This window comes from Aquila chrysaetos, chromosome 23, assembly GCF_900496995.4.
Source record: "Aquila chrysaetos chrysaetos chromosome 23, bAquChr1.4, whole genome shotgun sequence".
Lineage (NCBI taxonomy): Eukaryota > Metazoa > Chordata > Aves > Accipitriformes > Accipitridae > Aquila > Aquila chrysaetos.
Genome location: NC_044026.1, coordinates 251,754 through 279,688, shown reverse-complemented (window position 1 = coordinate 279,688; position 27,935 = coordinate 251,754). Strand labels below are relative to the sequence as shown.

Genomic DNA, 27,935 nt, shown 5'->3' with positions numbered 1-27,935 from the left:
TGGATTCAAGCACTGCCCTGGGAACTGTTAGCACACTTCCTTGTACGTTCTTTGCTCATGCCAGCTAGCACTCATGCAGATAATACCTGGATATCATTCAGGTCACATGTCAATGGTCCTTTCCCATAGGCTGTTTGGGCACGGCCCTATTTTTCAAGGGAGAAAAGAGTTTTGTCTTACAGATGTGCACCGACCCAGAGAACAGGCCTGGGCTTGTTTTTACTTCATAATCTAGGTATAGCCAGAGATGCTGACTCTATGAATAGATGGTTAGAAATGTGAAGTGCTCAGTTAAACTCCAAGTAAGGGAATCGAAATCTTTTTCCATCAACTTTTTTTTCCTACCAAGTTTAGGATTTGGTGATTCAGCATTTTCTAACAGACTCCTTGCATTAAAATTCACAGCTCAATGAGCAAATAAATCACATAGAAATAAGAACTCTAAATGCCTTAAACTCAGAACAAATTTGACTTGGTAGTAAATGTTATTTACATTATTAATAACTTATTTGTGGGCACCTTCAAATTCTGTTCTTCTCATCTACTTTTCTGAGCATACAGGTGAGTTTTCTCCATTTTTTCACCTCGATGTGTGTATCTGGCTATCATACTGATTGCATGATGCATATTTTACAAGACATAAAAGAAAAATAACCATAAATACAGCAGAAGGTCCAATACAACTATGCCTCTGGAAGTTATTAGTTTTTGAGATTTTTGTAATGCTATCAATGAAGATCCCTATTTACTCATTTAAATTACATACACTTAAGAGCACTCACAATCTGTTCATATAATAATCTCTAATTATTTTTATTTTTTTACGTACTTGTGTCACTGAAATAAGTATGCATTCTAGCTCTTACGTGTAATACTATGATATACACGGTTGTCCCTTGTGTATGTGGTAAGTGATACTAGAACAATCAAAAGGGCATCAGGGGATACTCTATCACACAGTTCATATGGCCAACAATATGTAAACAAGAATTATAAGACAAAGACAAAATACTGTTTTAAGAAAGGCCCAATTAAGAAAAAGAAAAGATTTAATCTATATTTGTTTGTAGCATAAAGCACGTAATTCAATTCCAGGCCAGGAATTTCAATCTGCTATCAAAAAAAAACCTTCCCAGCTGAGAGGAAGAGAAATTGCCAGCTATGATAAAATTCTGGAAATTATTCATACTGCTTGCTTTGTTTGGCAGCACAGACCTTGACATTACAGATGATCAAAGAACATCTTTTACCTAGGAAAAAGCAAAAGCTAATACAAGCCAAGAGAGACCCAAAATGCTTTATCGATGTAGTCATTTGATCCCCATCTCCTATGCGTCATGTAATAAAAATCTTACTTCATGAGAAATAATATTTTGCTAAGGCTCTTTTTCATCATTTTTGCAATTAAAAAAAACCTGAGGCTACATATAAATTTGAGCTATTAGTTTTCTCAAAGCCAAAGAAGTTATGAGCTTTCTCTATTAAAAATGCATGTTTCAGATGTAGTAAGATGACATTTTTCTCTCTGATCCCCAATAAAGGCCTAATCTGCATGCCATATTGCCTAAGAAAGTATGAAATTTCTGACACAAAGCATACGAAATATCATGCTGGTCTATTTCAATAATTTATGAACATAAAATCCAAGTAATGACTCCACATAGCCTACTGAAAAATTAAACAGAACATGATTACTTTGAGTGTAGTTTGGAACACAACTGGTAAGAATAAAAGATAGTGAAACTCATTAGAATTAGTATACCCAAGAGGCAGGGATAGCGGGAAGGGGTTGTTCAAAGCTTTCCTTTGGTATCAGCACTAAATAAAAATTTCACTTCCCAATTCGTGGAAAAAAAAAAGAAGAAAAAAAAAAAAGAAAAGCGTTACTCAGAAATATAATCTCTGAAAACTAAGATCTACATGTTATGTACACAAATATGGACATAATATACATATACCTACAGTTCATAATGCATGGCAAGTAGTCTAGAATACAATCCCCGTATTTCCAGAATCACAATTATGTCACTTTAAAAAAGAAAAAAGCTCATATTTTCATTTGACAAAATATGGGAATTCTTTAGTTTACTAAAATTAAACTATTTCCTGAAGTGATTAAACTGTTTTACCCTCTCTTGTCCCTAAGAGCTAAAGCTCGTTAAGCCCTTGCCAACTGAAAAGTTGTGTTAATCTATGATTTTTTTTTTAATGCAACCAGTCATTTAAAAACACACTGGAATAGCATGGTTTCTAACCTATCCCTTGTTAGTGCTGATTTCCCACATAACACTGTTCCTGCTTATTCTTTTCCAAGGGAGCATCACTCCTTATTCAGCAACTGCAGATACTGGCCAAGGTTTGTAGTTTTTACTGCTTCTGAAAGACCGTAAGATACACGCCCCTTCTAGCTCATTTAGAGCAGAATTTCACAGAGTGTTTTCTGCAGAAATTTCTCAGCTAATGGAGCTAAAAGAGATTCACCCTTAATTCCGCTGTCTTGTCTCTGAATTACAACTATTGTGGGAAGTTCCACTGAAGTATAGTGAAACAGCAGGATTAAAGTTTTGAAATTCTGCCCTGGGACCCTGAAGTGACTCTGGATCATGGTGGAGGACAAAACTACAAGCATGAAGACCTCTGGTTGCTCCTTCTCACCTGCAAGATTAGCTGTTCTTTTTCCAATCAGTCTTTGCATATGTTTTACTGCACAAACCATAAAGCAAAAGTTTAGCCTCGGGATAATGAAAAATGGAATAACTTTAGCTAGGTCTGCACCAAAACAGAATCAAGCAGAAGTAAGTATATATGTTCTTGTCTGCACTCCTGTTGAACGTCTAAAAGCAAGTGATCATCTTAACAAGACCCTAAGCTAAACACCTCCCTCTGTTTTCCTACAATTATAGGAGAGTTCCCCTTAACAGGGTTGCAAGCACTTGCACTTACTTTTCTGACCAGCAGTGCTTCTGTTTTGGATTGACTGTTTTCATCACATCACTGCACAGTCAGCCAGGCCAGAAATTATATGACATGAAAACAAGATGTAAGCCAAAAGAAAAACACTTTGTGGTATCTTCTGACTGAATAGGGAACCCAGTGCTCTGTGGAATTCCAAAGGTGAGGTCTTTCAGAGATGGACTCATATGATTGACATGTAACTCACTGATTGATCTCGTATGATGAACACCTTCCTCTGAAACACATTCAAAAAAAAGCAGCGGAGTGTGCACGCTTCTGTCAAGGCAGTTATGTAGTTTTTTTTAACTGAACGTGGTTTAAATGTAACCATTATCTTCCTGCTTTGTTATGCTTCAAATTCACAGTAAATTATTTTAAATGGAAATTCTCCCCTCTACCCCCCCAATTCTAAAGTAGTTTTTTCTTAAATGGCTAAATATTTCTGGAGTATGTGTTTCCCAAATGCATGTAACAGAAAATAAAACCCCTTGTACAAAAAAACAAACAAACAAACAAACAAAAAACCAAAAACCCACCACAAAAAAAACCCACCACAACCCAAACAATATTTAAGTCCTAAACATTCAAAGTTAGGACATGCTAGATTTACAAGCAACAGATAATTGCCCCCTTTTGCATTCACCCTGTCCACTGAATGAGATTGTGATCCTGTGGAAAAAACTGTAACAGGTATCCAAATAATCAGTGCCTGTATCCTCATGCTTAGCACAAGAAAGGGAGTTAGCACTGCAGCTGTAAATCCGGCAATTCCTATCTTTAAAGTACAGTCACTTATTTTGCAACTTAATATTTCTTAGACATTCTCTTTGTTTTTGCAGTCTCCTAGGTTGTGTTTCTTTCCTTTATAAACCCAAGTTGGAGACAAGAGCACATTTCGGGCAGTGCTAACAGTTGTCCCTCCCCTGTTGTGAACCATGAGTAGAGTCCAAGGAGCTCCGAGCCCTCTGACTGCCACAGCCCCTGACCTACCACCAGCAGCTGGCAGGAGCAGCTGTTCCATTTGCAGAGCCAGAGCTCTTTGCAGGGCCAGGCTGACTGCAGGGAGTGATCACGGAGATAAGGCTCCACAGTGCAAATGATATTGCTGCGTGGTGAGGGGAAAAAATTACTATGGTCTTTGGCTTCATTAAGTTTACAATTTCCAGACCTAAGCACTAGCAAACATTTCAAGAAACTGCATGCCGTTACCTGTTCAAGTTTGGTTGTAGTGTTCACAGTGACATTTTCAGATGCACTGTCTTGAGATTGCTGCTTACATAAGCCTTTAGCTGCATCTTTAAACATGGTGTCTTTCTCCAGCAAACTGTCTTGCTTGGCAATCGGTAAAGCCAAGGGATTGCTACAAAGAGAATCAATAAAGCAATCAGACACCTCCTGAAGCTGTCAGACAGACAAAAGATTGCCAAACGTGGGTGGCACAAACACAGAACTGAATACAATTCAGGGCTGAGACACAAGTTCCTGGTCAAAGTACAAAAAAGAAACTGGTGAGAAATGAACTGTTCACATAGGTTAGTCTCTTCCCAAGGACACAAAGCAAAACACTTTGATTTAAAATTCACCTTTATACATATCTTTTCTGAAGCAGAACTGAGCAAGCCAAAGAGAATATGCATGTGTCTGCTTTTGACAGCACTAGGCTGGCAAATCAATAGCCAATTTTGAAACTGAATTTAAAATACACCATTAACCTATGCAATACTGTTTTGAAAAATAATATGTTTTAAAGTAATTCAATACAGATACTGCCACTGCGGTTATTATAATTAAATTCCACCACTTTTTAGCTTACTTTTAATCAGGCAATACCCAAGATACATTTCATGACCAAAAGCTGCTCTGAATGTGATATGCTAAAGAAAAACCCAAGCAAACAGCAGAGCCCTGAAATTACTGCAACAATACACAATACTCTTCATTCACATGTAAGTTAAACCTATTCATACACGCATACAGTTGTTTTCCCTACTGACACTTCAGACCATATCACACTTCTGAAAAACAACAATGCCAAAATCTTGGGTGATTTTGGCAGTGTTGTACATACAGAAGAATTAGCAAGGAATCAGCCCCAGGAGCTGAGAACACAACCGTCTTAAAAAATAATCGTCTGGCCTCTGACAGTGCAAATGAGACAATCTTACAGAGCATACAACAGCTTCTTGCCAAAATGTGCGCAAAATTTCTTTGAAAGGAAATGTGGACTCGATGTGGGGATGCGGGAATAGTGCATTCCACTATGAGATAAAGCCCAGATGTCAAACTTAGTTAAAAAAAACCAACAAAAAAACCCCAACTCATTTTTACTCTGTTACACAAGTCTGATCACTGATTATAATAATGCCAGGATTATACACACAGTTAACTCAAATGAAATGAAGGAGGACCCATAGCTAACACTGATTTCAATTCAGGATAAGAACTGCCATTGGAAACAGAACTGAAACACAGACATAGTTTTAGAAAGTTACAGTCCTAAGCAGAGGCAAAGCACCTTCTAAGCAGAATTCATTGGAAAACAAGTCAAAGTAGTTGACAAAACCTTTCTTTTGATGAAACCCTCAGTCTGCAAACACCAAAATTTTCAACATTTTGTAATGATATATAAACAATTTCCTTTCTAATGATGTTTTGCTTCAGACATTTTAATATAAAATGCTAGAGGAACACTAGTGAAAATTAAAATTTCTATTTACTGCTTTGATTCACCTAAGATAATTTTAACATAAATTTGTTTACAAAATGTCATGTGGACAAAAGATCCAAAAGCCAACTCATTTTGCCTTTTTTCTTGATTTGGACTGCAGGACAAAAAAGGCATTATCCAACTATTTTCGTGAACTCGGCAATTAGATGTCATAGGATAAGATATATCAGCATTAGACTGTAGAAGAAACAAAATAGCTGTGACACCCACAAGCACAAATGACTAATACTATTTCACATTTTACCCAGACTCAGAATTGAACAAAACATAATTTAATATGAAGTTTTCTTTTTGAGTAGTCTTTTGCTATTGTCCAAAACTGCTCAAATTCCTTTGGTCTGAATTATTTTTAAGATTTAATCACAAAGAGAAGAAAGATTTGAAGAAAAGCATAAGCCAAATGAATTCAAGTATTAAAAAACAAAACACTGCCACTTACAACTTTTTATTATTCATGTGATGTTTCTTTTAAATTGTGAAGATCCAGGATTTTTTTGCTGTGAAGTTGAACCTTACCTGTTTAATCTTACCACTTTTGTGTTAACTATACAACACACATTAGAAACACTTCTTAAAATTCAGCTGTAAACTCCTTGCAACCAAATAAACTTTTCAGGTGTCACAAAAGAGAAGCAGGTTGTAAATCACAGCAAAGCGTGGGGAAAAAAGGTGCCTACTGTTTTCACAGATGCATTCTGAACTTAAGAGGACAATAATAACATGACTTAGCAGGTGTGTTCCCAGTATTGATGTACAGGAGAATAGCCTATAAATTATCTGCATTTGTGAGGTATTAAACAGGACTTTACATGATGGAAATGTTGACATATAATTCATATTACAACAAAAATGTGAATGATTACAAGAAAGAAAAAACATATTAAAATTACTCCAACAGTTCATTATGACTCAGATTCAAGAAAACACTGAAAAATCAAACAAACTGAAATAAAATGTTTCCAGAAACAGTGGCTTTTTAGAAAAATATTTCTATTAACATTCATATGTATTTCTATTAGTCACAAGATGAAGCCAAGCAATGTCACTGAAAACTGAAGGACAGCACAAGGGAAGATTTTATGTTAATGTAGGCAAGTGGATTAGCATGAACTGTCTTCTTTTATGAAAATTAATGGATAATTAATAGATAATTAACCACAAAGGGAGACTTAAGCCAAAATAATGTTGCATAATAGACAGGAAGGAAAGTTATCTAGGGTAATCTTATTTGAACAAGATAGGGCTGTTGCTACTGGCATATCTAACCAGGAAAAAAAAATCTTGCATGTTATATGGAGGAATTGTCATTTTACTTTTGGCATGTATAAGCCATCATATATGGAATTAACCTGAAGTTTGGGGGGGGGGGCGGGGGGGGCAGTTAGATAAACTGAGATCGTTTTCTATAAGTTGCCATCCTCCAGCATGTACTTGTTTTTTAAGAAAAAAGAAATCATACAAAAACCTGGGAGCTGACAATCAAATAATTGGCAGTTTTAGCATCAATATTTGAATCACTACTGCAGCTTCTAACTTGGTAGAAAGATATTATAAAAAGAATTATATCAAGGCAGATTCTGCAATGACATTTTCATGGGTTCTTTGAGCTTATAGCTTTTGTTGAAGAGAACTTCTGTTACTGTAATTCCTCCACAGGCAATTCTGAGATCCTCCAAACAATTTCTAAGCCAGTTAACATCTGTGAACTGTGTAATCTCTGAAATTTCAGTCTAAGCAACTTTTTAAAGCTACATGACAGAAACTTCAGAATGGATTAAACACTAGAAGAGTGTTTAAAACCACTAGAATTGAAATGCAAGTTGCTACATCAATGGTTAAACAGAAATGTTCCATAAGAAGAAAAATGTAACCTCTTTTCTGCTTTGTTGTCTTGAACATATCTATGTACGTTTTATTTCACATTCTTCTGCTGATTTTGAAATACATCCACTATGATTAATTTTTACTTACTTAAATATGTATCAGAAAATATATAATCTGATGAAGTTAGCATTACTTTGAGAATAAGTTCCTAATTTTTTAGTATTTATTACTACCTAGGTGACTGCACTATCTGTATGGTCAGGGACTGTTCACTAAGAAAAGTTCTGCAAGTACATGTACTGAACTAGAAGGGCAGTGGTGATCATCGCAGCCATATCACGAACCTGAAGTCACCTTTAAACAGATACAGCCAATTTAATTTCCCGAAATATAAGCTATGTCAATTAATGTGTTCTGGTGCAGGTATTTTTGCCAGCAGAGTAACAGTATTTCTTCTGATGTACCATTAGAATAAAACTGGCAAAATTTTCCAGCATAGACCTTAGGTTTGCTGCACTGGTCAACCTTTAAAAAACCTCACAACTTTAATAAAATTCTCTCCTTTAGCTAATTTACTTTGTCAACCTTCAAAGAAACTCATACTGGTAATAGAAAGGAAAGACAAATATTAATTATGTGACCATGTGGTCTCCAATACGAAACCAACTTCCTACTTTTTGGCCTCTACTGACACCCATTTTCATGGGCCAGGTTCCTCCATTTTATTCACAAATGATAACACTTTTGCAAAACAGTAAGAAACACTCAGATAAGGTGGCAATGCATTAATTAATGGTACATCACAAACACATTTGTAAATCCTTGTAATGAGATGCTGTTAAAATTTATATAATGCAATGAGTAAAGTGCATTTCCTGCAAATTACCACACTGGGCATAAGTCACAAGGTTTTGGTAGCAGAGCGGCTGCAGGGGGGGTCTCTGTGGGAAGAGGCCACACGCTGCGCCATGCTGGACACAGCCAGTTTCAGCCAGCTCCGCAATGGACCCACCACAGGATACAGCTGAGCCCACTGGCCAAACTGGTGACACCTCTGTGAAAACATATTTAAGAAAGGGCAGAAAATGTCACAGGGAAAGAGAAAGAGGGAACAAAAAGACTGACAAACAAAAAAGGGACCACCAAAGTCAGAGGAGTAGGAGGTGCTCCATGGCAGAGCAGGCACAACCACCCCCTGACAGGACTTCAGTTATTTCTCTTTGCCGCTGCTTCCTTCTTGCTCTTTTCCTGTGTGGCACATGGAGGAGCCGTGCTGGAGCAGGTACGCCCCAGGAGGGACTGCGGCCCACAGATAGAGGGCCACACCAGAGCAGGTATTTCCCTGAAGGGACTGTGGCCCTTGGAGGAGCTACACTGGAGCAGGTACGCCCCTGAAGGTACTGCAGCTTGTGGAGGACCTACGCTGAAGCACAGGAAAAGAGCACAAAGGAAGGAGTGGCAGAGAGAAATAACTGCAACCCTACCCTGTGCCACCTCACTGAAGGGATTAACTGTAACTTGCAGCAATTACAAGGGAGAAGAGAAGGGGTGCTTGGAGGGAAGTTGAGCTTCAGAAAGGGGGGGGAAGGATGTTTATCCTAAGCATAAAAAAGTTTGCTTCCTTTTTTGGTTTTGCTTCCTGATATCCAAATTGGTACTCAAATATTTATATCAATTGGCAACAAATTAAATTCCCAAGCTCAGCCTATTTCGCCCTGTTCTTCCTATTTTCTTCCCCATCCCGCTGGGGTGGTGGGGAGCAGTTTGCGAGTGAGCAAGGCAGCTCAGTGAATGCCAGCTAGGGCCAAGCCACCACAGTTACCTTCCTAGTCTACCTCTTCTAAATCAGATAGACAAAAGTACTCAGTAGCCTGGTGGAAGAACTAGGAAAAAATATTCTAATACAGTTAGTGCTTCACAATAACGGGAATTCAGGTGGATTAACCCAAAGCTTGCTTAAAGACAACCAGGTCTGCTTGATAACCCAGCATAACACAAACATACTGACTGCTAAACTTTTTTTTTCTACCTGAGTAAAGATACTGACCTTCAATTCATCTCTTCATGGTGTTCTTCCAGAAATCAATACTGTAATTTAATCTAGAACCAGCAAAATTAGGTTTGTTGACAGATGTTTGTTGACATACTATTCGTAATTGTTTGTTCATAATTTTTGAGTCTGCTTTTGAATATTGTTCTGTTCTGAGAGATGACCACAAAGCAGTATGGCCACAACACAGGGTTACATGAATTCTTGTTAAATTTATCACCTTAGTTTAAATATACTTCCTTATGTCAGGAGTGATGGAGAATGGACACAATATAAAATAAAGCAATGGTAAATCTGGGTTATTATTGTGCACGCCTCCTTGCAGCACTAAAAAATTTGGTTTGGTACACAAGAATAGTACAGACATTCATCTTTATCCTAGCATATTACACATCTCTCTACAAACTTCTTTCATAGAGCACAAAGGATGAAATGCTGTGCTTTCAACATTATTCATTGAAAAGGTAAAAATTTGGTTGAAACCAGTCATCTAGGCTGCCTCTCTAATAAGCAGCCTGGAGGCACTCTGGAGAACAATTCAGTATATCTTAAGAATATGTCTACTATAATATGGAAGAATAACCCTCTGTAAGGTTTTGGTTTTCACTATTGAACAAGCATGTGACTACAGAGCTGAGATAACTAGCTTTGAAATGACACCTGATTTTCAGGTAACTATAAATTAAGATTAATGGATTTCTAAGTGAAATGGAATTCTGCAAACAGTGTGGTATGGTTCACTCACAATTTTCCACATCTTCAGTAGTGATAGCCGAGTCATGCATGGGCAAAATACACCAGTATTTTTGCCTTCCAAGAGCTCTCCCATCTCAGAATTGCTGGCTGGCCAGCAAGTTTGCTGATACTCTACTGCACTGATAGCAGGCCTGATAGCTAGTTAGTGCAAAGCTCCAGCTTAGGAAGTCTGTAAACCTAAGGCTGCTGAAAGTCTCAAGAATGTGCCAAAGTGGCATTACTTCAAGCTTACCGTATCCTTGTAATTGCTCCCTAGCTATTTGCAATGGACCACTGTCAAAGTCAGTGCACAGGGCTAAACAGATCTTTCATTTGACCTAGTACTGTGTTCTCATGTAGGCACCACAACTAGCTGCAGTCACACACTGGAACGTGGTTGCCAATAGATGCTAAAGAGGTTACTCAGCCCAATTCCACATGTAAATCCATTTTCTTTGTTCTTCCATTCAGTGGGCTTTGCTTTTCCAAAACTTCCAGTGAAGTTCTTCACCCACAGCAGGTCACTATATAGAAAACTCTCAAAAAAGTAGCTCTCTTCATCCATGTATTTAAGGAAGGAAAGTGTAGACAAAGAATATTTTCAGACCACTTCTACTGTGTGCAAGTCAGGTATTCCAGAGGTTGATGCGTTTTACCACCAGAGAACAGTATCCAGTACAATATGTGCACCACAGCACAAACTTCTAGAATATAACACACATGGAAATGCATAATCTAGATGCTAGAACAATGAAAAAGTTCTCACAGTCTCTAAAACCTTTAAGAATAACTCTTTTGCTAGGCATCATTACAGAGTTACAGGAGTGACTTACCTTCTACTTCTGGTATTACTACTTTTATCAATAATTAAAAATAAAGGTTTTTTTCTATATTTGATAATCTAAAGCTTTAGCTTCATACCTCAAAATTCTTTTTTCACTTAAAAGACAGTTGAAGGCCGCATAAATTTCAGGAGTATAATTAAAGTTATTGAAACAGTGGGTTAGACTAGAGGGCTGCTTATTTTGTAAGGAATTAACAGGCATGAGAAATCAGTAATTCCATAAACATACGTGTCCTAAACCCAGCTATGTACTGTAGTAACTACAAATCATGAAGCAGAAGCAACATACTATGTTTACTATCCATTAAATATGCAATCTTTACAAAATATAAACATATCTTATGGAATTCTGAATTTAACAGATTGATCATTTCAGGACAATTGCTCATTTCTTCCGGATTTTAATGTATCCAGATACATTCTGCAGACCATAAATTATAACTAGTATGAAATGGAAGCATATACACCTTCTCTCTCTCTTTATAAGAGGTTTTATTTATTTTTTTCTCACATACAGTCCGGTGATTGTTAAAGAAAAATTAACATCAGTATTTCACAAGCTTATGCAACCAACATGCTTCAAATATACAGCAACTGCATACTGTATACAGACATTATCTGTGCCTTTTAAAATTCTCATGGATCACAGTATCTAGAAATAAGAATTTGAGAAATCAGTATGTCTTGCACTACCATAAAACTGCCATTAATGCTTCATACCTATTTTACACCTCTTTTCACATACCCATGACAGTCTTAAGATTCACAAGAAAATACAAAAAGATGAAAGTTTACAATTTAAGACACAAATTGACTCTTCAGTTCAGTACCGAATTTTAAGTTCACATTGCTAAATTCTACTTAATTCCACTTGAATTTTAAGCAGTACAAATCTGACTACAAATTTGTAACTGCCTGGAGCTGTATAATTTTATCTGTGATTGCACATATTATTTTTATTTTCAGGACTTGTCCCTGCTTCTCTCATAAGCAATGGTAGTTTTACTACACTATTCCCATTTACCTTAATAAAAGGATGTTTGGGTCTACAGTATTCACCCCTAATAAATCTGCGAAGGCTACGCCAGATAATTTTACTGGCAATTATAGCAATGTATTTTATTACTTATAGTCTATATTGATAGAATTAAGGTTGACAAAAAGAGATGAGAGAGACTAACACAAAAGATGATTCAGCAGATTTCCAAAATGAAAGAGTTACTTGACCCATCAAATCACGCAGAATCAATCACAGAACAGTTGAGGTCAGAAGGGACCTCTAAAAGGCATCTGGTCCAACCCCCTGTTCATGCAGAGACACATAGACCTGGTTGCCCAGGACGATGCCTAGATGGGTTTTGAATGTCTCCAAGGTCACATAGACAGGATTCACAGATTGACAAATACATTTCAAATGATAATCTGGCCTCAGTGCATAACTCTTTAACAACAGAAACACTTACAGTTTATTGGAAATTGTGGGCAGATCATGGATGATCTCTTCGTATTGCTGTTCTTGAGATAAAGTAGAAACAGCTAAAGGGTCTTTCATTTTTTCCTCCCAAACAATTTCAGCCTTCAGAAGCATTTCCTCAATAAACTCAGAAGCTGCAACATCTAAGACATTGGAACACCAAGGTATCAGACAAATAAAACAGTGCAGAAAAACTTTAATTTCAAATCTCTAGATCAGATTGAGAATAAGCATCCAGCTAGATAAAATGAAAAAAATTGCTCAGATATTGATCGTAAAATAATACTTGAAATTACTGGGAAAACAAAGGCTAAGTAAATTCAGTATGGAATTAAGTTGTCATTTGCAAGACCTCAAAACCATTCTCATTGTGTAGAGAACCAAAGTATTATTCAATAATTTATAGGACTTCAGGAAAAACAATACAACTGTTTTCAACTCTGTATTTCAATGCAAACATGTACTTAAATCCTTTCGAAACCTTTTACCTTTCTACAAACTAGATTTATACGTCTTGCACATACAGAAGTGCTGAAATCAGTTGTGTTTGCAGACCAGAAATACAGTTAACTCAGCTGTGTTAAATACATACTACATGTGGTTAGCTAGCTGTATTGTTAGATGATCTCAGTTTAGTCCATAGCCTTTGATACAAATACAAACTGGCACGCATCTAACCACAATCATCTTTTCTGAGAGTGTCATGGAGTTCCTTGTGAATGTATTTGTAGGTGGTACATTATTTGAAGCATAACATATCTTGCTTTACTATGTAAAGGAAGTTTCTCCTCCTAATCTGACAGAAAGATTCTATTTTCTACATTACTGGATTCGTTCTTCATTTTATCCTAGGCATAGAAGGTTGAACAACCATATGTTTCTTCTTTTCAACACTGCTATCCACCATTACTGACATTAGCTCTGCTTTGATCACTGGGTTAGACCAGTTGCTCTCAAGTCCCTTCTAACCTAATATAGTAATATTGTAATTCTATTATCTTTAGAGCCACTGCTTCAGCTCCCTGTTGCTATCTGGTCTAAGAAGGTGCTTTCTTCTGTGGGAAACAACAGGTGTTGCAGTTCAAAACTGGATGGTGAATTTGTTTTCAGTAAACAGCTATAGAGAATCCAGTTCATGAGGGCTATGTACTATCATCAGTTGAGACAGAGAAAGGAACTCAGTAAGAAGTCACCAAGGAAGTGTAAATGCAGCTGCCACCAAAGCACTGAAGAACTTACAAGGAAGAAACATAACTAAACAGGGAATGCAACACATGGAAGAACATGCTGTGATTTGATATGACATCCTGCATGATCACGACTAGCAGTTTTCAGTAATATATGAAAAAACATATATACCCACATGCAAATCTGTATGTAACTCTACACACTATATAAACTATATACATACACATATATGTGTGCCTCTGTCTGTATAACTAAGAAAACAAGAAGGAAAGAAAACAGTGTCACAGTAACTTGTACATACATAATATACATGGATTTTCACCTACCTGAAGGCTTTTCATTATTGCAGTTAAGAAGACTGGGATTTGCCCAGTGCATCAAGAGCAGCTTCACAAGGTTGGTCTAAAATGGGCAAAACCAGAAGTGTTTGAAATGGCAGAAGCAGGACAGAAGCAGTATGCCTGTCATTTAGTTTATTCATTCCTTCCTGCACTAGCTGAAATCGTATGATAAACCATACGGAACACCTCCAAAATCCCTCCTTCTGCAGCTACTACATACGTTAGTATAAATCACAAGCAGCAGACTAAAATGCAGTTTCCATACAATTTCAATGTCCCCTCAGCATAACTCCACCCCCATAGTCTCCCTCCATCCTTTCACGTGTAAACGAATCCACGTCAGTAAGGAAAAAACCTAACCCTCCATCATCACCTGCCATGACTTAGATCACAAATATTTCTTTATTCCTAACATTCAACAAGTGTACCATCACTGCCAAAGGGACCTGACTGACAGCCAACATGGAAGTAAATCTGGTTTTTGTCAGTAGTAGAAATTGGCACATTTATCTTATGTTTACCAAATCTATTTAACATTTTAGTAATGGTAGCAATTACAGTACAGTAGAGTAGGGTGGAGTATCATATAATGGTGATTATATATATATTTTTAGCCATATAAAAAGGCTAAAACATATTTTTCAATTCCTGCAAGAATGTTGCAAGCAACTGTTTTTAGTGAGCATTTCTACTGCTGCAGCGAAGTCTCTGTAGAGGTATTTCTCCATCAAAGGCTGTAGTAATGTCTACCCTGACAAACTGGTTGCTCAAAAAGGAGTAAGAAACTGCACAAGGAGCAAAAAATACATTTAGAATGTGAATATAGAGCTCAACTAAATGAGAGAACTTTTACCATTTTGGGATATATGTTAAAGCAATTACAATTTGTAATATAAATGTAACCAACAGGGGACGCCAGAATGAGCACAGGAGAAAATAAGCTGTGCAGAAAAGAAAGGATTCTTCGGAGCAGAAGAGAGCTACAGATAAATGAGACCTGAATTGGTAGGCAGCTAAGGGAAAGGATAGTAATTTGGCATAAAAACAAGCAATAAATAAATAAAGGCTAAACAGGAAAGAAATCATTGCAATAAAAGTAATAAAATTGAATATGGATTCAGTACACAGGAGGCAACTTACTACAAAAGACCATGATAAGGAGGAATCAGTTAAATGCAAAAAAAACCCCCAAACAACCAAGCCCAAGCTTCTAATCACAGAAAAACAGGAAAATACTGTTGCAAATGCCTATAAAAATAAGATCATCTTTCTCTCCTCAGCTTTCTAATGCTGGCTTTCCCTTCTGCCAGTTACAGTAGAAAATTCAGCAAACTGTGGAAGCAGGGAGGAAGCCGTACTAGGTTTATTTCCAAACCCAGTTAGCCCCTTTCAACTGAGAACTCTCAATGCATCTATCTCTGTGTTTTTTCATTATGAAAAAAATGGAACATACTTAGTCATTGAGCTGACTACATCAGCAGCAGTTGCATAATCTCCTTAACAGTCATTCTGAAAAGTGGTAGTGGTTGTATCAAAGGAGGGGGGGGTTAAATGCACTTTCAGTTTAGTAACAATACACAGCTTTTTGGGTTACCAAAGTTTTGGATTTATGCCACAAGAAATTCTGTGCTCCAATATTAATGCTTCCTGCTGCCAATGGAGTATCTCCAGCTGGGAATCCTTGATGCAAAGACTAAGGTATTCAGGTCACTGGCAATTTCAATTACCTGCTTTTAGATACACAAAACTCTGTCAGTTTTAACCTCACTTATGTTTTAGGAGGAGTACTTTAAAATCCAATTGCCATATCTTCAGAAATGTGCCTAACAGTAGAAATATATGTAGAGTAATTACAGCAAATGACCACTATCCAAAGATATTTCAATTGCAGAGTTGCAAATAAAGGAGATATGACCATGTTAAGAGAAACTGCAGTATCTAATGAAATATTGTAGAGCCTAAGAATAAAATGAGCATGTATGTATTCCTATTTTCCAGTGTTGTCTTTGCCCATTGATATAAATGAAAAAAACAGACAATGTGATGATTCACTGTACAGAAAACTACTAGTAATGGCAATTATTTAAAACATCTGCTTACAAAATATCAATTGCCTTGCTTCTCCTCTTGTGCCCTTTATTATTTATTCAGTGCCTTTTGACAGGACACCAGGAAACCCCTTAGACATTACTTTTCTCTTTTCGGAACTTATCTCTGAGTACCCTCCTTTACGAAACACAAACTTAGTTACCTTTCCTGTACTAATAAAGCATGGCTCTCTCTCTATTGGTGTTCTGACCAAATTATAATTTTTTTACCTCTCTCTGACACCTCTTACTGGATATCTTGCCCTTTGACTGTTGAGAATGCTGCTGCAAGGAATATTTCCCTGTCTCACCCCTTTAATCTGAAAGTCCTAACTTTTAGATTCCCCTCAGCTACTTCTTTTCTCACCAAGCCAGAAGCTGCTTGCCCTTGTTTTCAAAGGCCTTAATAGACCCTCCGTGCTTTACCTATTCCCACTCATTCAGCATTCAGACTCCAGTTCCCACCTCACATCAGTCTGTGACTTTGGCCATCACTAATAAATTTTCAAATACCTATTTCTGTGCTTTTTCTAGGCTGCACCTTATACGAGTAAGGAAGTCTTCAAAATATCTGCAATCTACATTGTAAACAGCCTGTTCTGATGTGATGCTTGCCAAGCAGAGAAACAGGTAATGCACTGCCATTCCACCATTCAGCTGGATTGAAAAATGGCTCAATGGCTGGGCCCACAGTGTGGTGGTCAGTGGCAAGAAGTCTAGGTGGACGCCAGTAACTTGTGGTGTATCCCAGGGAACAGTACTGCGTCCAATCCTGTTCAACATCTTTATTAATGATCTGGACAACGTGGTAGAGTGCACCCTCAGCAAGTCTGCAGATGACACCAAACTGGGAAGAGTGGCTGATATGCTGGAGGCTCGTGCTGCCATCCAGAAGGGACCTTGACAGGCTGGAGAAATGGGCTGACGGGTACCTCATGAAGTTCAACAAGGGGAAGTGCAAAGTCCGGCACCTGAGAAGGAACAACCCCAGGCACCAGCACATGCTGGCAGCCATCTGGCCAGAAAGAAGCTTTGCAGAAAAGGTAGACAAGTTGAACATGAGCCAGCAATGTGCTCTAGCTGCAAAGAAGGTTAACGGTATCCTGAGCTGCATTAGGAGGAGTGTTGCCAGCAGCTTGAGGGAGGTGATCCTTCCCCTCTACTCAGCAGTGGTGAGGCCACAAATGGAGTACTGTATGTATCCAGTTCTGGACTCCTCAATACAAGAGAGACATGGAGAGAGTCCAGCAAAAGGCTACTAAGATGACTGAGAGACTGGAGCACCTCACATATGAGGAAAGGCTGAGAGAGCTGGAATTCTTCAACCTGGAGAAGAGAAGGCTCAGGGGGATCTCATCCATGTGGGTAAATACCTGAAGGGAGGGTGCAAAGAGGACAGAGCCAGGCTTTTTCCAGTGGTGCCCAGTGACAGGACAAGAGGCGACAGAAGCATCAAGGACTTTAAAAAGAAAAGTGTATGTTAGGGACCTGAAGCTGCTGGGGAGTGAAACAAACAAAACAAATCCCAAGACAGATACTCCCAACGTTAGGGAGTGAGGTAATTACTAAATTATTAGAGTTACTGTGAATTGAGTTTTGAAGATTATGTATTTGTTCTCCATTACATAATAGTATGCCTTAGAAGACTGAGTTTCCCTTAAAGCCAAAGTCTCATAGGTAAACCCCTAAATAAGAGCAATATCGTTCAGAGGCTGAATAGCATTTTCTCTGCAATCACAAATCTGATTCACAGTACTGATTTAGAAACAGGAAATGATGTCTGAAACTCATTACAGATCTCCCTTCTTAATACAATATAGATGAGGAAAGTATTTTTTCTATTTCAGTGGAGAAAAAGGGGGACCCTAACCACCTGTGGTCAGCAAAGTGGAACAGATTAGAAAAAGTAGGTTGCAGGAATGAGACTAGCAGCGGGGTAGAAAGAGCAGAGGGGAAAAAATAGAACAGAGCATGGATAAAATTCTGGACATTGGAACTAACAGCATGAAATAAATGAAGTGAAAGGGAAGAAGAGAGACATGACAAGGAGGCAGGATGTAGGTAGAGACAGACTAAGCAGGAAAAAAAAAAAAGAAGAAAGTGACATAGTGAGGAAAAACCACCAAGATTGCACAAGGGACGTTGGGACTGTAAGTAAGTGGGAAAAAGGGATAAGCGTAACAGAAGGGCTGGAAGGTTGGCATGAAGCCAAAGTAGAAAAAAGAGAAAGCTTGGATAAGAACCAGGGAGAGGAGGAGGGGCAGAAGCTGGCTGTGCAAGGAAATTAGGATTGGGATAAAACACGTAAGGAAAGGACATGAAGCCAGGAAAATGAATGGGACAATAAGACAACAGAATCAAGACAAGAATGGAACAGACTGGAGGCAATGAGACAAATAAGGTTGCGTGTGGGAGGCATGAACCGTGAAGACTCTGTTCATACACAAGAGCTTGGAATGGAACTCAGGTTCCTCAAATGTCACCGCTGCCTTTCTGCAGTCAGCATGTTTAACCTATATGGCCTAAGAGTATGCCTTTTAAACCTCTGGAATAGGTTCAAGAAGGACAACCTAATACTATTTTCAGCTATCTAAGCAAGTAACAAAGGTTACTTGAAGTTTTTCTACAGCTGAAGTAAAAACTTCAGCAATCCTTACTTCAAGACTGATAACCTACATTTCTGTTTTTTAATCCACCAGAAAATTAGACAGAGAAAAAAATAAAGTCAGGGAACAACAGTATCTGATCTTGTGATTAAAGATGCTTATAAGTTATATTCCTACAAGTTATATATTAATACTACAGAGAGAATCATAAATCTGGCACTTCTCAAAGTTTGTGCCTGAACAGTCTTACTAGACTTTTTTCATATATGCGTCCCGAATATGAGAGAAAGTCACTATAGCTGGTATTTCAAGGAAAATTAAATTTATATTGATCACTAAGATCCTGCAATAATCAAGTAAGTATATAGTGTAGGCTGCACATCTCATCTTTAAAAACATAGATGTAAACACTGAGAATTTTATACTAATTTTGAAAATTGAGGTTGTCTCTAGTCTGTATCTGAAGCTCTTGTAAATCAGTTTTCTTATCATTTGGTATTGTGTGAATCTAGCTTTTTTTGCCTTAGTGTTCTGTACCCACAATTAGCATTTGAATCATTTATAGAAACCTTCTGAATATATTGAAAGAAAGATATCACAGGCAGAAATCCCAAAGTGGTCTCTCTGCTTGAGGAAAATGAGCGTACTTTGATCTGAAGGGAAATGCTGCTCTTCTACCTGAGTACAATCACACATGCCAAAGATGAAAAAAAAGACTAAAGAAAAGAGGGTGAGATATGTCTGGATAAAACATTCTCTAGAGGATTTTCTGACCATAAATGAAAGATTCCAACTGCTTGACAGGGAAAATACGTATTCCCTGAGTGACTATACTCTATTCTTTTTGAAATACTGAACAAGCATCCCCTTCTTTAGGCTCTTCCATTGAAAACATTTGTGGAATGTGTTCACAGGAGTTCAGAAACTGCATTCAAAGGAACTGCTATGGCAATGGCCAAACTTGAATGAGATTAAATATCATTTCCTACAGTGGGTTAGATATCCCATCTACATTGAAGCATATCCTAATGATGGATTGTGGATTTTTTTCTGTTTCGAGGTCAACATGCACTTAAAGAAAAGAAAATGAAACTACAGTTCATAGTTGAGTCAAATGACTAGTGTGTTTTGGTAACGATCAGCAAATTAGGTCACATAGTAAGAAGGTGTGTTCTCTCAGACTTCAGCAAGAAGCACAGAGCTCCTTCTATGATCTGAAAGAAATACTGTGTTTGGATGAACTAACTAGACAGAGGGGTATGATTCAGTCCAAGCAAACAAGCCAACCAAATGTGTGTTACGGGAGAACATACTTACAGAACAGCAATTGCAGACATAAATTTTGAAAATGACACTGGACGTGTATAACATGCTAAGAAACATGAGGTAGGCATCTGAGCTCTCTAAACAATTTTTATTTATTTCGGATATTGCCAATTTATTGATGGGAAGAAATCCTTGCTACTGCAGGAGTTACCTTGGAAGGTACAGTCAGCAGTTCGACGACTCTCTTATCCTTTTTTTTGACATCATGAAACTGTTAAACCTCAAAGCCAGAGGCTAAATCTGTCTCGCTAAGTAAGGGAGTGCAATGGAGCAAGCTTAAGCATCCCTTATAATCCACACTCCTTAACTGTTAGTTCCATCCTTGACTCTGCTTTGGACCACTCCAACCAGCTCTCTACAAACAAGACTAATCTCCTATAGAGGAAACTAGTTCTAAACAATATGAATGCAAGCCAGACTGTTGCCTGGCTTAATCCCTAGCCTTCTTTTATTTAGCAATTTAACAGTTTAGACATAGGCAGCATCCCCCAGGGATGAAATTTTGGGAGAGGCAGTGTTTAAGCTACTGGGGAAGTCAGCTCTGACCTGCATGCCTCCAATAGCTTGTTTGAAAGGTGACATTTCTGCGATAAACAACAAAGAAACAGCTTGTGCCTGGGAATTGTGCCAAAGTACCCAAGGCAAATGTCAGAGCTCCAGCCTATTCCCACCACGGGGAGGACAAGCGTGTGCTCTCCTGATCACAGCAGCCTGGAAGATGTCCAGCGGGGACAGCAGTACCAATGCCAGATTACTAGCTGTTCACAAAGTGATTGCTGTGCTAAATTCAAATTAGGGGGCCAGCCTGAGACATACAAGTTGCCCTTCTGTAGTTGGTATCAGTGCCAGCATGGGCAGTGTGGTACCCAAGTGACAACACGTGCCCCACTCTGGTGTGCACAGGCAGCAGTCACATATATACATATACACGCCAGCACTCCCCATGCTGCGTGCGAATGAGACAAGGGAGTTCAAAATGCCATCAATAACAGTATTAAGAATGTGTATGTCCAAAAGGTCCTGTTAAATTTACATAGGCAACCGTGGCACATTCTTATTTCTTGAGGCTGGTTTTGCTGACCTCATATCTTATTTTGAAGAGGTTTTTGTGTGTCACTGATGCAGATTTGCCTGTGTGTCGAAGAGGTTATTATACTCCATCATTGTATTAAGGTAAAATTATTAAGGAAAGCAACTATGACCTTAATACCTCAATAATATCCATTTTTGCTATAATGTTAGAATCTCAATGTGCATTAAAAACAATAACTTGCTTTTAGCCCTAATAGTTACGGGAGGGGAATTACAACAGTCCTAGAAAGTAAGAATAACCTTGCTTAAAAATATGTCCATTTTTTAATGCTATTAACATTATTTTTTAACATTTGCAGCTGGTAGTATTTCAGTTAATAGTCTGTTGCACACATTGGTAACCTAATCTGTTCCTGCAAAGCAGATCCTCATCTTACAGAGAGACTTACCTTCAGGCAGTAGCCTCAGTTGCCTTATTCTGTACTCAGTAGCCACATCCTGTACATAACCCTCAAACTCACTAGTAATATCCTGTACTCCTATGCAAGAAAGGTGTTCTACTCTGCATCTACACACTCTGGCACTAATAGGACAATTCATTTATCATTCACTCATGCTCTTTTTCAGTATTTGGACTAATACTGTTCTAGCAAATTTTAGATGGTAAATTTATCTGTGAGACTGCTTTTCTTTACAAATATAGGTAAAGACAGGTACAGATATTTTTTTTTTTAACATCAGATAATACATAATGGCACTTAAAATTCTGAGTTATTCCCTGTTTGGAAACAATGCAACAACCTACTGCTATGTTTTGCTTTTGGTAAGATCAGTATTGTTGTTAAGTATTTAACGCTACTCCCTCTGTAGGTTTCACTCTGTGCAGCTTTACGCTAAGAGTAAGGCATAAACTCCATGCCTCCTTCATGATGACTGGGGAGACCCAGCACATCCAGTGGGCAACTGACCAATCCTCTGGCCTGTTTGCCCAACACTTTGTCTGGATTCCTCCTGTAAAATTTTAAAACGTTCAGGTTAGACCTCTAACATATGCTAGTTGCCCATGACCTCTACAATCAGGGAGGGTCAGACCTCTAAGTAATGATTCATCCCACCTTTTTAAATGCATCTCCTAGATTTGTCTAAATTGCACTCTAGAGGTGATTCTTCACATTAGACAGGCAAAGCTTTGACTTTGCACTTAGGTTGTAGGTGGTTAAATTTCACTGAGAACAATCCCATCCTAAATAAAACTGGTTTTGCCATTATCGAGGTGTCTCTACAAGCCAGGTTTTGATCATAAGGTGTGGGTGTGATGTCTTTCACATGCTTAGCTCACTCAGGATAATGTCTCTCTGCTCCAATAATTTCTCATGTAATTTACTGTGGGAGATGGAGCAATAAGGTTTTTGTAATCCACTTACATTGTGTATTAATTTACAACTTGAGATTTGTAAAAAGAAGCTTGCAGCGCCTTTATTCTTTACAAGTGTCCTCCTGTACAGATGCAAATTAAATTTTCTCACTCTAAATTTAAAACTTCAGTAGATTCTTCTTTTTTTTTTTTCCAGGTAAATTAGTACCATGTCTATTATTGTTATGGTCTTACAAATAGCCAAATACAGTTGGTTTGGGGTTTTTTTTTTCATTTTGTGTATTTTGTGGGGTTTTTTTCATTTTTTGTATTTTGTGTATTTGCAAACATAAAACTGTGTATGTATAGAGCTCCGGTCCTTCAACTGAGTCTGGATGTCACTCAAACAATGTAACAACTTCTTCATAAGAATATCACTACTCAAACTTTTTCAGAAAATAATACACAAAATGAATGAATGTAAGTTCCATAACAAAATAGTGCAAAAACTAAATTTGTAATTTGTATAACTAATCCAATTGCATTTTATTAAGGTAAGCAGCTTCTCCAAAAGAAAAATATATCTGAATTACTAAGAATTTAGGTACCTCATAAACAGTAAAAACTATCACTCCTTATGACTCGTGGAATATAATATTAATTATATATTGGATGGGGTTTGGCTGCAGGTATTGCAGCAGCAATGCTAGTAAACTACTAAACAACAATGGTTTAGAATGGGTTTTTTGAAACTTCTGTGACCAGTCATTAAAGGATCATTGCTTATTAGATAAGCTACAAGACAAAAAAAGGCTATTTTTCTGTTCAGATACTTCCTGGAAGGAAAGAAATCCTCTCAAGAATTGAAAAGAACATCAAACTAAAACGAAATAGACTTTTTTACAGTCTTCTAGTAGAACATACAAGATTTATCACTGCAACAAGTTCTTCAAGTGAGACTTCTTAAAAAAACCTGTCACAAATACGTGTTATAAGAGGTGAAACTGTAAGGGATGGAGTCCAGAATTCATATTAATGACTTTCTCAGGGAACATTAGTATTTTTTGGCTAAAAAATAACTATTCCCTCTTTAATGTATTTTAATTTAAAACAGACTATCCAAATCATGTCTTGATTTAAGGTCATTCCCATTCTGCCATCCTACTTTTTCCCAAAATAGTAACAATGCTCGTATTTGTTTATAATTAATTACTCAGAATGGAATTATAAATATGATATGCATATGAAATCATACTAAGGCTAAAAGATGTTTCAAAATTATCATCATAAGAAAGGAAATTTTAAAAACACCCCTATGGCTTAGCTACTGGATGAAATATTTTCCCTGATAGCTAATAAATCCCTCTTATAAAGGAATTTAAATTATTTACTTGTTTCTTACAAACAGAATCCATATGAAAGCCATACTGATCTCCTAAATAAGGATGGCAAATTATCTATGATGATAATAAAGTATCTCCAAATTGTACTATTTATTAACACTACAAAGGGAAGATATCTGCTTTGTGTTTTGTTAATTTCAGGAAGGAAGACGCAATGTCACTTCATTTGTCTTCCTCCACGTGCACCCATAGCACTTGCACAGCGACTAGCACAACTGGTCCCTGGCTTCTCACCAGAAACTCCTGGAATAGTAAGAATCACTGCCACCATCATCTGGGACATAAAGGGAGACACAGTTCAACAAAAGAGCCAGCAAAAAGGATCATCTCACAAAATAGCAATCTGAGCTCTTACAACACTTCAAAAGGAAAGACATTTTCTCCATTAGCCAGTTTCAATTGCAAACTTTACATGTACAGGTCTGTTTCAAAAAGAAGAATACCCAACTTCATGACAAAAAAGGTATTTCAAGTCATCCGGGGTTAGTGTTGCAAACATATACGTGTTACACATATATAACCAAAGAAAAGTTCTTCCACAGTCCTTTTCGTGTCCTTTTCAATACAACTAGTGTTTAGGCTTCACACTAGAAAAGACAGCCATCGTATAACTACATTAATGCAGTACAAAGCCCGAACTTGCAAGCCATCCTGAAACTAAGAAATAGTAACTCCAGCTCAAGATTACATCACTGCAATCACCTTTCTTCTAAGTAAGAGGTTTTTTGCCCTACTGAAGTTCAAGCACAGGTAGAGGGAGTGTGTGCCCACCTGCAGCATCACATGACAATCCAGAGGGATCAGTGAGGGCAGTAGAACTACAGAACAGCACAGGACAAGATGGGATGAGAAAAATAAAGACTACAGTACGTGCAAAAAGTCACTGATGCCTCACTTGCTAATAAAACTTGGGTTCAGTGTATTTTTGCAGAAAAATTTTCTCTGTAAATTTAACCTTCCAGAAATTATTGAGGGTACACTTCATATAAACTAATGACTTAATCTATTATGAAAACATGCTAAGCTTTCATACCCTGTAAAAGAGCAGATACCCTGTATCTCAATAGGAGAAATCTATACCCCAGCACAACCAACTAGTCTCAAACACATTTATTTTTACTATTATTTTTACTATCTTCTTGCTAGAAAGTATATTATTTATTTTCTGAACTCTGAAAAGAGGTTGGAAGCTGTATATTCAATGAAAATGAGAACATGTGCTATAAGGAAATACACATATGTCATTTTAATGAGCAACAGGACATGAATCAATATATAGCATAAGTACTGAATTGTATCCTTAAATAGTTTTGCAAACCTAAAAATATGCTGTATACGTAGCAGTTTTCTAAAGAAGACAGTCTGATAGGTGAATTACAATATACATGCATAAGTACTTGAATTACATCTGTCTACCTATATACATATCTTTTTTGCTTTTCATTAGACATTTTGGCATGCTTAGAATCTACTCCTTAAACCTTAACATGTGGATCACCTACAGTGAAAGACTCAAAAAAACCCAAACAAACAAACAAACAAAAAAAAACCAACAAAAAAAGCAATCTTGGCTTCTTATTCAGATCAGCTGCACCTCACCTCTTGTATCTCACCACCTTCATCTTGTAATTCACAGGTTTACTCACAGGAGTACCAAAAAGCAACTGAGTTACCAGAACCACACATGAACAAAAATCCTAGTTCTCCTCAATCACTGGCTAGAGATTCAGCTAAATGAATGGGATTGTTTCCACCAAAATCAGGAACAGAATTAAGATTACCTAACTATGGAATTCATACTCCAGCAGAAGCCTGTGAAGATTTTTATTTATATTTATTAGAACATAAAAAAAAGAAAACCAGAGTCCTGTTTAGAATCAACAACTTCTTGCCATTCTGAGTTACATTTAAAAGCATCGTTGATGGCGATAGCAATAGGCATTGCAAGACGGCAAAGTACCGAAGAAACAGGGGAATGGCTTGACAGCTCCAATTCATAGCATTCTCTGACTAATTCACCACACCTACATTCACAGTGTCAGGAAGGATATCCCTGCCATCAGCAGGAATCTGAACAGAAGCAAGCCATTTTTATTCAGAGCAACACTGGGAAGCTCAATCTTGTGTCCCTAGCAGAGCAGGTCCAGCCCCTCCTGGTGGAGGACAAAGATAGGAAAGGACGAGTCTTCTAGGAGCTGCAGCAGAGACCTCAGAGGGAAAAGGGGAGGAACACAGGAGGCTGAGCTAGGATGCATCAGAGAGGTTTTTGGAAGGTACCTGTGGGTAAGTGGTGATTTGTGAGCCATGAGGTGGTCAAGTGGGAGCCATGGGGAGCACTCCTAAAGTGGTCAAGACTATAACAAAGGCTCACTGAGCATGTCTGGGGAGAGTGAGGATGAAGAAAAAGTGAAAAGGTAGGAAATTAAGAGCCCCAAGTCATGTTTAGGCATGGCCTCCAAATCCCAAACCCAGGTCACCCCTCCACAACTCAGTGACTGGAAAAGTTTGAATGCAACTGCTGTGTTAAGTGAACCCTGGACATTCATCCACAAAACTACACACAGAAAAAAAGTTAGCTAAAAGTAAGAGTTTGACATCAGAATATAAGAAAATAACAGACAAAAGTGGTTATTTTGGCTCCCTTTCAAATGTCAGTGCAAATTTAATTTTTGCTGGAGACAAACTGCTGTTGATGGTAGATTGATTTTAATGAGCTGTATCGGGTTGATAGCTTTACAGTGTTTATTCTCAAATGTTCTCTGTCATTTGAGATGCCACCTATAGTACAGAGTGTGTAAGCTTTCCACATTAAAACCAGAATAGTCTCCCTGACTTGAAAGTATCTGCTATTGCTACAGAAGACTACCACAAAGAAAAGAGAAGCAGGTGAAAAAATTGTGCTTTACCTGTCCATACTTTGCAGCTAAATGTAGGGGTGTCCAGTACTGATTATCCACTACATTGAGATCAGCCCCATGGTCCAGTATCAGAGATGCAACATTCTTGTATCCATTAGCGCAGGCCACATGCAGCTGCAATATAAAAGTATCTTAAGAGTTTAAAGAACTCAGAAAAAACCGTGACATGCTATTGCATATCTTGGCTGCCCCACAGACCTAACTGGCTAAATCACGATAATGACAAATACAAAATATACATGCGATAACAGACTAGAAACCCACTGCAGAATCTTTTTTAGCATTTATAAACAAAACCTGCAAAAAAATAAGAATGTTAGCTTATTGAGAACTACTTAATCTAGTCTCACTAGATACTTTTCACGCCATTTCAAGCAAACATCTTTTCAAACACACACACAAACTTCATGAGCCCAGGTAGCTTCATACATTTCAACAGAGCTTGGCCTAGACCTAACCTTCTTTGTGGCAGTTCAAATACCCCAGATGTAAGTTGACACTACTTTACTCCAAAATCAATTCATTAACATACAACCAAACCAAGCACATTGAGTTTGCAGCACAAAATCAGTCACAAAAAATATTCTCTCAATTTTGAACCACAGAGATTTTGTTTCCTCTGCTCACATTGCTTCCCTAGATACTTAAGTGGTATTTGTTTTAATAATTGCAGTTGATTTTCTGTGTCAGTAAACTTCCTTTCTGAGTCAAAGTGGAATAGAGAGAAGGCAGAAAATTCAGTAACAGAATGACAGAAATTCAGGTCAGCAGGAACCTCAGGAGGTCAACTAGTGCAACTTGCTGCTAAAGCAGGGACAACTTCAAAGATAGCTGTGTTTGCCCATGACTTGTCATTCTGACTAGCAAATACAGTATGACTGATAAGGTACTGAAAACTGCAGTGGCAAGAAGGGGAAAGAGGAAACTCAAAAGTATTTTTGTTAATGATCGATTTGAGAAACTAGACATTAACTTTTGCAGTTATATTACTGTTTAAGGCTCTATATGTGTTTGACATTTGTATCAGCAATCAATTCCACTATAAATAGTATTTACAGAATAAGACCGAG

General features: G+C 37.7%; 1 protein-coding gene across 6 annotated transcripts in view; it reads right to left on the bottom strand.

Moving 5' to 3' along the window:
- MYO16 (myosin XVI) overlaps positions 1-27,935 on the bottom strand; it is a 393,567-nt gene that overhangs the window by 185,591 nt on the left and 180,041 nt on the right. For all 6 annotated transcript variants that reach the window (XR_003921201.2, XM_029999071.2, XM_029999067.2 and 3 more), the window contains exons 7-10: positions 26,854-26,979; positions 14,125-14,200; positions 12,600-12,753; positions 4,165-4,315 (exon numbers count right to left, since the gene is read on the bottom strand). Coding sequence is in view for 5 of the 6 variants with exons in the window: in XM_029999071.2 (XP_029854931.1) it covers positions 4,165-4,315; positions 12,600-12,753; positions 14,125-14,200; positions 26,854-26,979 (507 nt within the window). In the remaining variant the exon portion in view is untranslated. The remainder of the gene's footprint in view (positions 1-4,164; positions 4,316-12,599; positions 12,754-14,124; positions 14,201-26,853; positions 26,980-27,935) is intronic.